This window comes from Zeugodacus cucurbitae, chromosome 2 (genome assembly GCF_028554725.1).
Source record: "Zeugodacus cucurbitae isolate PBARC_wt_2022May chromosome 2, idZeuCucr1.2, whole genome shotgun sequence".
Taxonomy (NCBI): Eukaryota; Metazoa; Arthropoda; class Insecta; order Diptera; family Tephritidae; genus Zeugodacus; species Zeugodacus cucurbitae.
The window spans coordinates 28,421,115-28,435,410 of NC_071667.1; the positions used below are offsets into that span (position 1 = coordinate 28,421,115).

At 37.5% G+C, this 14,296-nt stretch overlaps 1 protein-coding gene across 2 annotated transcripts in view; it reads left to right on the forward strand.

Moving 5' to 3' along the window:
• The window catches only part of LOC105213641 (zinc finger protein rotund), a 161,544-nt gene extending 154,682 nt beyond the window's left edge, over window positions 1–6,862 (forward strand). For both annotated transcript variants that reach the window (XM_029041251.2, XM_054228291.1), the window contains 2 exons: window positions 371–1,442; window positions 3,485–6,862. In XM_029041251.2, the coding sequence (XP_028897084.2) occupies window positions 371–1,442; window positions 3,485–3,801 (1,389 nt within the window). In that variant the 3' untranslated portion in view covers window positions 3,802–6,862. The remainder of the gene's footprint in view (window positions 1–370; window positions 1,443–3,484) is intronic.
• Window positions 6,863–14,296: the final 7,434 nt, after the last annotated feature.

Consider the following 14,296-nt stretch of genomic DNA (forward strand, 5'->3'; position numbering starts at 1 on the left):
AGTTTAGCTCAATACCAAGGTAAAAGTCGAATTTCCCGCATAGTATAATGAATGGAATTTAATCAAATGTCGTCAATTTGAATATTCATTTTCTATACCTGTGGTTGTTGTTATGGATATGTGCTGAGAATTCAGTGATAATTCGAGATAATAGAAGTGAAGTAAGCTATAGAATCAATTTTAATTTAATTTAAATTTGCATCGTAGTTATGATATGCAAAAGGTGTGAGACTTAAAGCCTAAAAGAGGTTAATAGAGCTCTGAAAAGGCCGATCAAATATATAATCAAAAATACATATGATTCACAATATCTATTTTTTCCTAACGATTCGCAATTAATTCACTTCTGCGCATCTTTTTCTGCTCTCAGATTTTCAGCTCGAAAGCGGACCTCCAGCTGCACACACAAATTCACATGCGCGAAGCTAAACCGTACAAGTGCACGCAGTGCTCCAAGGCGTTCGCAAACTCTTCCTACCTGTCGCAACACACACGCATCCACCTGGGCATCAAGCCGTACCGCTGTGAGATTTGCCAACGCAAATTCACTCAACTATCCCATCTGCAGCAACACATCCGCACCCACACCGGCGACAAGCCCTACAAGTGCCGACATCCCGGCTGCCAGAAAGCTTTCTCACAATTGTCCAATCTGCAGTCGCACTCGCGTTGCCACCAAACGGACAAACCCTTCAAATGTAATTCCTGCTATAAGTGTTTCTCGGATGAGCCCTCACTGCTCGATCATATACCCAAGCACAAGGAGTCTAAGCACCTGAAGACACACATTTGCCAGTATTGCGGGAAATCGTACACACAAGAGACATATCTCACCAAGCATATGCAGAAACATGCCGAGCGCACGGACAAACGACCGCCGATTGCCGCTTTAACAGCGAGTGCTAATGCCACCGGTGCTGGCGCGAGCCTAGGCGGAAGTGCTAACAGTGCGACTGGCGGCAATGTGAACAGTGGCAATATGGCAGGTGGCACTGCGGGCGGTACGAGTGGTGGTGGTGGTGTGAACGGTGCGAGTGCGAGTAGCTTATCAAATTCGAATCCACACAATCGTCAGACGCTCGGTTTGCCGCCGGTGTCGATAGCACCCACCGAGCATTCCTATTGGCCTAAGGTCAGTCCAGATTCCGCCGCTAACATGACAGATGTCATGCATCAACAGCAACAGCAACAACACCAACAGCAGCAGCAGCAGCAGCAGCAGCACAACCACCACCATCAACAACAACAGCAACACGGCGGTCAGCAACACCATCATCAACAGCCACCACAACAGCACATGGACTTTTCGAATGTTAATTCTGGTGGTGGCAGTAGCGCTGGCGGTGGCGGCGGCGGAACCGGTGTCTCTGGTGGACCACCAAACGGACACGGTGAACTGCAAGCGCATCACCGTATGAGTGACAATGGCCGGGAAGATATCGGTGAGTCAGTTGGTTTACGGTATCGTTATTTTTAGATTAGTTAATCAGTTTGTTTTATTACTCGAAAATCGAATGACTTCTTATACACATCCACATGTTGTTGTCCAAATATACCAAAGAAATTAGAGGGATAGAAGTCTAGTGGTCTGATCGCCAGAGGTTTGTCAACCTTTTTTGACATGATCTAGCCATGGCTCCGGTCCGCAATACCCTCAGAGTTAAGTGCACTCTTTCCGGAAACTGTAGGTAAATTTAATTTTTCCTTCGGAGGCTGCCATTTGGTTTCATGGATGGCACTGCTGATCGTATATATCCATATTTCGCACTACTCTTATCAAGATGGTTCTTGCAACATCTTGAGTGTTAGTAAACAAACTGCAGGTTCCAAATCTTTACACATTTGTCAAAGGCCTTCTTTTTTAACATAATCTTTCTTATTGGGTATCAAAGTCGAATTGAACGAGTTGCGAGTTCCCATTCAAATTATTACAAGTACTGTAGTAAGAATCTTATGAAATATATGTATATACATATATATGGCGTAGGAACCGCTTTAAGCGATTATATCCGAATTCACCAGAGCGCGCCACTCATTCCAACTTTTTGCTTTTTGGCGCCAACTGGAAACATCAAGTGACGCCAGGTCACTTTCCACTTGGTCTTTCCATCAGAATAGAGGTCGCCCTCTTCCGCGGCTTCCTCCAGCGGGTACTGCATCGAACACTTTCAGAGCTGGGGTGTTTTCATCCATCCGTACAACATGACCTAGCCAGCGTAGCCGCTGTCTTTTTATTCGCTGAACTATATCAATGCCGTCGTATAAACCGTACAGCTTATCGTTCCATCGTCTGCGGTATTCGCCGTTGCTAATGTTATGAGGACCATAAATCTTGCGCAGAACCTTTCTCTCGATACCCCCAAGCTTATCAAATTCGGATGTTGTAATCGTCCACGCTTCAGCGACATATATCAGGACGGGAATAATAAGCGACTTGTAGAGTTTAATTGTGGTTCGCCGAGAGAGGACTGTACTTTTCAATTGCCTATTTAGTCCAAAGTTGCACCTATGTTGTTGATTCTGGATTTCGAGGCTGACATTGTTGGTGTTGTTAATGTTCGTTCCCAAGTAGATGAAACTATCTACAACTTCAAAGTTATGACTGCCAACAGTGACGTGGGAGCTAAGACGCGAGTACGCTGACTGTTTGTTTGATGACAGGAGATATTTCGTCTTGTCCTCATTCCCCACCAGACCCGTACTCTTCGCTTCCTTATCAAGTCTGAAAAAAAAACAGAACAAACGGCGCTGTTGTTGCTTCCGATGATATCAATATTACTCTTATAGAAGATTATACCTTCTCTATTTAGCTCTGCAACTCTTATAGAAGATTATACCTTCTCTATTTAGCTCTGCAGCTCGTATTATTTTTTCCAGCAATAAATTGAAGAAGTCACACGATAGTGAGTCACCTTGTCTGAAGCCTCGATTGGTATCGAACGGCTCAGAGAGGTCGGAGCTTTTGGTGTTCCTCAACGTCAGTTTACATAGCCGTATTAGTTTTGTAGGGATAGCAAATTCAGACATCGCGGCATTGAGGCGGCTCCTTTCGGTGCTATCGAAAACAGCTTTAAAATATATGAAAAAGTGGTGAGCGTCGATTCATCTCACTCGGGTCTTTTCCAAAATTTGGCGCGTGGCGAATATCTGGTCCATGAAAGATTTTAAAGGTCTAAAGCCACACTGATAAGGTCCAATAAGTTCGTTGACGGTGGGCTATAATCATTCACACAATACGCTCGCGAGGACTTTATATGCGATATTGAGGAGACTCATACCACGGTAGTTGGCGCAGATTGTGGGGTCTCCCTTTTAATGGATTGGGCAGAGCACACTGAGAGTTATCTAATATACTAACATTATTTATTAACTCTTGTAATCATGTACATTAAAAGCTTTTTATATATACCGTCGCACCCAATGCAGACGAGTCTTCAATGATCTCTTTAATTATACTCTCAAATGTTAACTATTTTCATTCCAGTGTCTACACCATCCACTGTTGGACCATACGATGCGGCGAGTATCACGAAGACCACTAGCAATTCAGCATTCACGCCAATCAATTCAATGCCGCCACACTTGAACACACTTAGCCACCATCCCATGACGCAGCGGCCGTATCTCTATGATGCTATCAGCTTCCAGAATAAAAATGTCAATCAAAATAATACGAATTCATTTCCCAATCAACTGATATCGCTACACCAAATTAGAAACTATGCGCACCAACCGGCCGGTCTAATGGCAGGCGAACACTTACTCGGCGTTAGTGTTGGACCCGGTAAAGATAAAGGATAACTATATTTTTAAGTGCGAAAGCACGAACGATGGGGAGACGATTACTTGGATGTACTTGATGAATATGTCGAATAAGACCTACTTTATTTGGGACGAGCATTTTGGTGGTGCATTTGGAATATTATTATTTTTAAACTAAAAGTCTGGTCCTTCAATTAAAAAAAAAAAACGAAAAATAAAAGTGAAAAAAAAATGGTTAGAAAACGAAATGAAGAAATTAGCATATACACGCGTAGATTTTGAATGCTGCAAAGGAATGGACTTACAAAGGGCTTGGCTGTGGCAGGAAAGGAATTGTGTAACAAAAGCATGTTTTTGTTTAATTCGTAAAAAAATTTGGTTTCTTCAGTATGAATGTAGTTTGTTTGCGGGATAGAATAGATTCTTAACTTTCAATTTCCGTCCATAATATGTTTTGAAAGCAGCCAATTCGCGTAGAGCCCACCAAATACATTTCATAACTATAAAGAGGACTTACGACTTACATAATTGGTTTTGGAAGTACAACCATAAAAATCTATGACAGAATAAATCTATACATATATATACATATAGGAAACTTTATGGGTGCAGTCGGTTTAAATTTAGAGAGCTAAAACTTTTCTCTACTATATATACATAATTCGTCAGACGATTCAGTACCTTAAATTGTCTTGAGGCATCGGATTAACTAGAAGCAGTTTTCAATGTAACTTCACCGACTTCTTTTGAAACTTTTGCAATTTCCCATATTACTTGCATTCTTGAAATGGATTTTAAACTACCGAACATTTTATACTCTCGCAATTTATTGATTTGAAATTGAAAATCCTATAATTAGATATATGAGAGCTAGGGGAAGTTATGACCCGATTTTAACCATTTTTGGTATAGAGACAGACTATTAGAAATTAAAATATTTGAGAGATTTACCGAAATTTTCGGTGAAAATTTACCATGGGGCACTGAATTCTTCATATTCGAGGCCTTCAAAAGTTATAGTCCGATTTCGACAAATTCCGATTTTCACAAGTGACGCCACAGATCATATACAGTATTTCTGTAAAGTTTTATTTCGCTATCTTCATTGGTTCCTTATGTATATATTATAAAGTAAAGGATTAAGATAAAGTTCAAAATTGAGTTACATGGGAAGTTGTCGTGATTGTGAACCGATTTTTACCGAATTTTATTCGAATTTGTAGAGCAGTTCCTGAGATATAGTTTTTGACCCATAAGTGGGCGATGCCACGCCCATTTTCAGTTTTGTAAAAAAATCTGAGTGCGGCTTCCTGCTGCAATTTCTTCTGTAAAATTTAGTGTTTCTGACGTTTTTCGTTAGTGAGATAATCCACTTTTAGTTATTTTCAACATAACCTTTGTATGAGAGGTAGGCGTGGTTATTATACGATTTCAACTATTTTCATGGTGTATGATGGGGTACGTAAGAGAACCGACTGCAGAGAGTTTGGTTTATATAGCTTCATTGATTTGCGAGATATTTGCAAATAACCGATTCGGGGGTGGGGCCACGCCCACTTCCCCAAAAAAATTACATCCAAATATGCCCCTTCCTAGTGTGATCCTTTGTTCCAAATTTTACTTATATAAACTTCGAAAGCAACCCTCTCACGGTCCCAAGGAACATGTGTGCCAAGTTTCGTCAAGATATCTCAATTTTTTACTCAAGTTATCCGTTGCACGGATGGACAGACAGACAGATATTCGGATTTGGACTCGTCTCGTCATCCTGATCATTTTGATATATATAACCCTATATCTAACTCGTTTAGTTTTATGACTTCCAAACAACCGTTATGTGAACTGAACTATAATACCCTCTTAGCAACTTTTGTTGCGAGAGTATAATGATTATTTTGATTTGGCTATCGGGCAAAACAGGTTTGATGATGACTTACAGTTTCAAATATTTGTGGAAACGGAGTGTGGTTGCCATCTCTTTCAGAATTTTATATCCATAAAATGAATAAAATAAAGTAATTATTGCAATCTGGTGGCTTGATGACTACGTTGAAGAGACTTGCGGTTACAATTTTTTTCGAGAAAGTTTGCTTTTGCACATATTTTTTTATTGAGTGCATAAGGCAGAAATCTTCATAAAGATTTCCACCAACATTTATAAAGTTACGCATTTCATTTGCATTGTTAGGAATTTCTCGTAAAAAGACTGAACAAATGAACTAGTGTAAAACAAAGATGACGATTATCAAGAAAATATTAGTTTCTGCCTACATGCAAGATCGTTAATGAAACAAGCAGATCCGACTATCTAGGTAATGCTATAAAGAGAGAGAATGAGAACCATGAGATCAGGTACCATAAGTAACTAACGCACTGGTGTTAAACAGTTCCACTGGCGCTCACCAGCAACCTACTAACTAATTCAATTGATTAATTAACTAATTAATAATGTAACACTACACAAGTTGAAGTAAGAAACACACGGACAGCAGAGCATAAAATCAACACATTTAAAAATAGTGAATTTTTTCAAATGAATGTAAGTACAGTAGTTTAAGTAAGAAGCAGGTGAGAAATGATATCGTTACTTGTAATTCCTTATTGATTTTGGTATATGTGTGTGTGTAAATTGATTTAAGCGCATTTATGTAAAAATCTTAGTAACTAATGGGTTCAAATACATAAATACCACAACACATTCGAATGTTTAACTGTAATTTAGTTAAGTGTAACTGTAAACTAAATATTGGTAAACTACAATTAATACGAAACGAAAAAGCCGTCACAGTGAGAGTAAAGTATGCAGTAAATATGTATTGGCGTTGTCAGACATACATACATACATATGTATGCATGTATGTGCAGACGAGAATCACTTCAACTGTATTTTAGATAATGAAAAGAGTAAATTGAAATGAAATATTTGTAAAAATAACAATACAAACATACTTACATAGATAATATAAAAAATTAAACTAAATTACAATAACTGTTAATGCATATTTAAATACAACTAAGAAACTTATATTAATTGATTATAAATCAGCATTTTTTAATATTACATATATATTTATAATAAGCACACGAGTGTTGCATACTTTCAACTCTGACTGTACTATAAGCATTTTAGCTAACAATGCTGATGACGATGTGAATGTATGCATGTTTGTATTTTAAAAATGTACATTAATATAAATTACGTGACAAAATATACATATGTAAACAGATGTAAAGCGGCACTTATGTGTACTTAATGCTGCGGAAGAGAGGACACTAAAGAAAAATGTAAGAATCATTAATTGTTTTTCCATTAAATTCAAGCGCTATAGTTTAATACATACATACATATATACATAAGTACATACATTAGTTTGTATGTATGTATGTGTGTATCTGCATATATGCAAGCACAAACTATTTATGTAAAACGTTAGTAGTTAAAATGTATAGATTTAAAATCGATTTAAATAACAAATAAGCAGTCGTCGACCTATGATGCAGCACCTATGATGGAGAGGAAATATTTTGCAAAAATATTTAAAATAATAATAGAACACATTAATAATAAAGAAATTGCTTCTTAAAGCTGAAAACTATTGCAAGAAATCTAATTGGCAATAAGTGTTTATAAGTTATTATATATAAATGTAATTGTAATTGTAATTGTACGTGTAATTATCAAAATATGGTTAATTAAATTAATGTCCCAAAATATAAAACAAAAAATAAAGAAAATCGTAAAAAAGTAATTGCTTGTTTGTATGACTGTCTTGTTTTTTGTGAACTAAACAGAACAAAGTTTTCTTCTTCTTCTTCTTGACTGGCGTAGACACCGCTTACGCGGTTGTAGCCGAGTCCACAACAGCGCGCAACGCATCTCTCCTTTTGGCAATTTGGCGCCAAATGGTAATACCAAGTGAAGACAGGTCCTTCTCCACCTGGTCCTTCCATCGGAGTGGAGGCCTCCCTCTTCCTCGGCTTCCCCCAGCGGGTACTGCATCGAAAACTTTCAGAGCTGGGGCGCTTTCGTCCTTTCGAACAACATGACCTAGCCAACGTAGCCGCTGTCTTTTTATTCGCTGGACTATGTCTATGTCGTCGAATAACACATACCGCTCATCATTCCATCGTCTACTGTATTCGCCGTTGCCAATGTTTAAGGGACCATAAATCTTCCGCAAAACCTTTCTCTCGAAAACTCCTTGTGCTGTCTCATCGGATGTTGACACCGTCCACGCTTCTACGCCCTAAAGTAGGACGGGAATGATGAGGAACTTGTAGAGTTTAGTTTTTGTTCGTCGAGAGAGAACTCTACTTTTCAATTGCACTACTTTAATAGCACTTATTGGCAATAGTGATTCTGCGTTGGATTTCAAGGCTGACGTTATTATCGGTCTTGATCCTGGTGCCCAGGTATACGAAATTATCTACAACTTTAAAGTTATGACTGTCAACAGTGACATGGGAGCCAAGACGCGAATACGCTGACTGTTTGTTGGATGATAGGAGATATTTCGTCTTGTTGATTTTATAGGTCTAAAGGCACACTGATAAGGTCCAATCAGTTTGTTGACGATGGACTTTAGTCTTTCACATAGTACGCTCGATAGAACCTTAAGGCTTATCCCACGGTAGTTGGCGCAGATTGTGGGGTCTCCCTTTTTGTGGATTGGACAGAGTACACTGAGATTCCAAGCATCGGGCATGCTTTCTTCCGACCATATTCCGCAAAAAAGCTAATGCATGCACCTTATCAGCTCTTCGCCACCATATTTGAATAGTTCGGCCGGTAATCCATCGGCCCCCGCCGCCTTGTTGTTCTTCAAGAGAGTAATTGCTATTCTAATTTCTTCACGGTCGGGCAATGGAACATCTGTTCCATCATCGTCGATTGGGGAATCGGGTTTGCCATCTTCTGGTGTTGTACTTTCACTGCCATTCAGCAGGCTGGAGAAGTGTTCCCTCCACAAACACAGTATACTCAACCACAAGATCACCTTTGGGGGTCCTACAGGAGTGTGCTCGGGTCTTGAAATCTTCAGTTAGTCGCCGGATCTTTTTGTAAAATTTTCGAGCATCAGCTCTCGGTATCTTTCCCATCCCGCTCGTGTTGCGGTCAATCACAACATTGCGAGGTAGGCAGTCTGTTTTCTCTCCACTGCGAGACGACAATCCTCATCATACCAGCTGTTTTTTTTTTTACTTTTCCGAAAGCCAATGGTTTCTGTTGCAGCTGTACGTAAGGAGTTTGATATGCCGTCCCACAGTTCCCTTATACCGAGACGCTGATGAGTGCTCTTAGAGAGCAGGAGTGCAAGTCGAGTAGAAAATCGTTCGGCTATCGGTTGTGATTGCAGCTTCTCGATGTCGAACCTTCCTTGAGTTTGTTGACGTGTGCGCTTTTCTACACAGAGGCGGGTGCGTATCTTAGCTGCTACAAGATAGTGGTCCCAGTCGATGTTGGGACCACAAAGCGTACGCACATCAAAAACACTGGATACATGTCGTCCATCTATCACAACATGATCGATCTGGTTGCGCGTGTTTCGATCCGGAGACAGCCAAGTAGCTTGATGAATTTTCTTATGCTGGAATATGATACTGATATTAGATGCGTAACTATGGAACATCCTTGTAAATCAAATAAAGGATCGGTTGTCATTTATAGTTCTTCATTGAGACTGCAAAGTTCTGGTGCTTTTGGAATAGGAAGTTTTTCACTGTGTTTGACAGGTGTTAAGCTTATGGTAAATTACAGTACTTAACCGTAAGTTTCGACCTCGGTCCAATACCTTTAATATTCGTGAGGCAAGAATAGCAGTCTCTAACAAGGTCTTTAGGTTTTCTCCAAACATTGGAACTGCAAAGGGCATTTTACGAATTCAACCTGTTAACAAAGCTGTTAACAATGTTACACAAGTTTTACAACAGATATGAAGGGCCATGCTTTGTCTTGGTCCCCAACTTTAACACCAAAATGCCGTTAGTAAGCTTTTAGCACAAAAGTTAGTTCTCCGCACACATAACCAAAACTGTTGGCACTATTTACGCACTGCATTGTACCTAAAAATCTTAAATACAGTAATTTCTAAAACGTAAAAGAATGAGAATTCAAAAACGTTTTGCTATCCAAACATAGAACAAGTAACCGATTCGGACACCGTTAGTCTACTGATAAATTTTGTAAAATAAAATGGTCGTAAAATACGCTGTTTACTGCAAACAAGCAGGCAGAACCGGTCTAAACCGGATAAATCCCTGATCACATGAAAATTTATGCAATATAATGAAATTTTATGTATTGTAAAATCTGAAGCCGCAGGTTACAGAATATCTGGGGGTGATAGAAAAATTCTGTTTTCAGAATTGACTTCAGGGTATCAAACTACATTAGGAACATCTACGAATTTTCATGTCACAAATTATGTGTCTACCAGTGTAATTAAAGATATAACGAGTGAACCAAATAGAGGCATTTTTATACTGTCGCAACAAAAGTTGCTGAATAGTATTATAGTTTTGTTCACATAACGGTTGTTTGTAAGTCATAAAACTAAATGAGTTAGATATAGGGTTATGTATATCAAAATGATCAGGGTGACGAGACGAGTCAAAATCCGAATGTCTGTCTGTCCGTCGGTCCGTGCTTGAGTAAAAATTAAGATATCTTGATGAAACTGTTCATTGGGATCGTGAGAGGGTTGCTTTCGAAAATGGGCAAAATCGGACCACTGCCACGCCCACAAAATGGCGAAAACCGAAAACACATAAAGTGTCATAACTAAGCCATAAATAAAGTTATAAAAGTAAAATTTGGAAGAAAGGATCGCACTAGGAAAGGGCATATTTGGATGTAATTTTTTTATTTAGTTCTCTTTCGTACCCCACCACACACCATGAAATTAGTTGAAATCGGATAATAACCACGCCCACCTCCCATACAAAGGTTAGGTTGAAAATTACTACAAGTGGGTTATCTCAATAATAATAAACCCAAACGATTACCCTCCTCCCGCCCAACCGACGCGTGGGGCACAGTCCGCATACGAGCGGAATTTGCCGAGTCTAGAAAGGCAAGAGATTTTTAAGCGTTCAGTTCTCAAACTGCTCAACTACAGAAAGAAACATTTCAACAGCTGAGATTTAAAAATTGATAAAAACAAAAAGTTAAAAATTTCTGAATATTACTTATTAAGAGAAGACAAAATAGTTTTTTTGATGCTAAATATTGAGTCAGATGGATCAAATGTGCTGGAATGAGAATTAAAATCCTGACATATTCAGTGAAATGGTTCGTTTAACTCAAAATTTGTTCTAGAAGATTTTAGAAGTAATGGTCTAAACTGCTTAGTTGAACGCAATGGGATATTAAACTTAATATCAGACAATAGGAATGAACCACAAACTAAACCATTCAGAAGTTTTACTAGGAATATTATACCTAGCATTTCTCTGCGACTAGTGAGTGTGGGAAGATTTATAAGTTTTAAACGACTAGTATACGGGGGAAGATTCAAACTTGAATCCCAATATAAGTGGCCTAAAGCAAAAAGTAGAAATTGTTTTTGAACGGACTCAAACTTATCAGAATGGGATTAATAGCTAGGATTCCATACCACAGAACCATACTCCAATATAGGCCTTAAAAATGTTGTAAAAAGAATTTTAGTAATATACGGATCACTAAATCCTTTAGACCAACGTTTAACAAAGCTAAGAGCACCTTTAGCTTTTAAGACAATTGAATTTACATGAGAATTAAAATTTAGTTTAGGGTCCAAAGTAACTCCTAAATCAACAAAGCCAAAAACTTGCTCTAAACTGAAGTTATTTATTACATAGGGAGAAAGATCAACAGTTCTACGGGAAAAGCACATCGTTTTACATTTTTTAAGATTCAGTGGCATATCATTTTTGTGACACCAAGTAACTAAATTATTTAAATCCGATTGCAACTCAGTCCTTTCGTTATGAGAAGTATATGATTTAAAAAGTTTTACATCATCCGCATATAATAAAATTTCTGAAAACTAAATTACAGAAGGTATATCATTGATGAACAACAAGAACAGAATCGGGTCGAGATGACTACCCTGTGGAACCCCTGAAGTGACACTAATTGAATCGGATAATGTATTATTAAATAAAACTTGTTGTTTTCTGTTAGTAAGATATGAGGATATCCATTCAAGAAGTCTTGGTTGAAAACCAAGAAGATCCAGTTTTTGCAAAAGAATTGAGTGGTTTACTCTATCGAATGCTATACTAAAGTCTGTATATATAACATCAGTATTCTTATTATCCCTAAAACCCATTGACACATGGTTTACAAATTCAAGCAAGTCTGTTACTGTAGATTTCCCTTTACAAAATCCATGCTGAGAAAATGAAATTAAAGGAGAGATTAAGAAAGTTATTTGGTCAGTGAGAATAGCTTCAAAAAGTTTGGGTATAGCTGACATTTTAGCTATCCCCCATAGTTCTCAACAGATGATCTAACTCCGCTTTTATGCAAGGGTAATATAAAAGAGTTTTTCCACATTGACGGAAAAATACTTTGTTTAAGAGATAGGTTAAAAAGCTTAGTTAAGGGCAGATAGATATATTTTGCTCAATTTTTAAGAAACTTGAGGGAATCATATCAGGGCCATATTTAAACGATTTTTTTAACGTAACTAAATAATTTAAGACATTTGTATCAGAAATAATTGGTGTGTTAATTACAGTAATCGGACATAACACTTGATGATATGGCACATTCATAGGGTAGTTTGAACAATAATTGGATTTGAAGAATTCTGCAAACATATTAGAAATAATATAATTGTCACTTGACATTGTTGATTTATATTTCATCGCGGACGGAAAATTGGAAATCCTGCATTTGGAGTTAACGAAACCATAAAACAATTTCGGATTACGAATAATATTATTTTTTACTTTGATTATGTAGTTTTTATAACATTTTTTGTTAAGTTCCTCAAACTGTTGACGCAATTTAGAATATTTTAAATAGTCAACAAGAGCTCCAGTTTTTTTATAAAGTTTAAAAGCACGAGCTTTTTTATTTTTTAATTTACATAGCTCATTCGAATACCACAAATTTGAACTTTTTTTTGGGTAATAAAACATTTCGGAACAAATCTTTCAAAAATATTAAAAATTGTTTCATTAAAATGTGATACATTTAATTCAATATTACCACTGTAATCAGGCCAAGTCAATTTAGAAAGTTCACAATAAATCTTTTTGAAGTTAGCTTTCGCAAAGTTGAACCGAGAACAAAGGTCCTGTTTGTTGTATACAAGTAATTCGTCTATGATTTCGATATTAATTTCCAAGACAGGGTGATAAGAGTCCTCTGGCAAAACTAAAGGATCAGATCGGACCACAGAAACTGTTGAAGTATTATCAACATAGACCAAATCTAAGAATTTACCAAACTTGTTCGGAATTAAGTTAATTTGGTTAAGACCCATCTCAGACATTTCTTCCAAAAACTCATTAAAGCTTAAACGAGTGCACTCACTAACGAAAAACGTCAGAAAGACTAAATTTTATAGAAGAAATTGCAGAAGGATGCTGCACTGAGATTTTTTTACAAAATGGAAAATGAGCCTGGCATCGCCCACTTATGGGTCAAAAACCATACCTCAGGAACTACTCGACCGATTCGAATGAAATTCGGTATATAATATTTTCTTGACACCCTGATGACACGTGTGGAAAATTGATGAAATCGGTTCACAACCACGACAACTTCCCATGTAACTCAATTTTGAACTCCATCTTATTCCTTCACATTATAATATCTACATAAGGAACCAATGAAGATAGCGAAATAAAACTTTACACAAATACGTATATATCTGTGGCATCACTTGTGAAAAAATTGTCGAAATCGGACTATAACTTTTCAAAGCCCCGAATATCGAATATGAAGTGTTCAGTGCCCCATAGTAATTTTTTAAAGTAAATTTCGGTAAATCTCTCAGGTATCTTAATTTAATTTAGAGGAAATATTTTTATTCTAATAGTGTAACTTCCCCTAGCTCTCATATACCTAATTATAGGATTTCAAATTCAGTCAACTTGTGTGTTATCTTAATAAAAATATATCAATAAATTCGGAGAGTATAAAATGTTCGGTCGAACTTAGCCTTTCCTTACTTGTTTTCAATAGCCTTTTTTGACAGATCACACGTGACTTGTGTCAAGCTGTCGTGTTAATTTTGTTCAGTATTGATTAACATTTTATCATGGAAAGACTTACGCCTGAACAACCTTTACAAATTGTTCAATTTTATTACGAAAATTGACATTCTGTAAAGAATGTGTTTCAAGCGCTTCGAGCAACGTATGGTCAACGTAAGGGCTTATTACTTCGCAAAACTACCACAAATCTGGACGCCCAACATATATGTATATTATTGGATAATATTCGAGCGAATAGATCACGTCCGAAGAAAATATAAGAAAACCGTGGAGAGTCGATTCGGCGCCATTCGCAGCAATTTCGACTGAAGTATGGAAC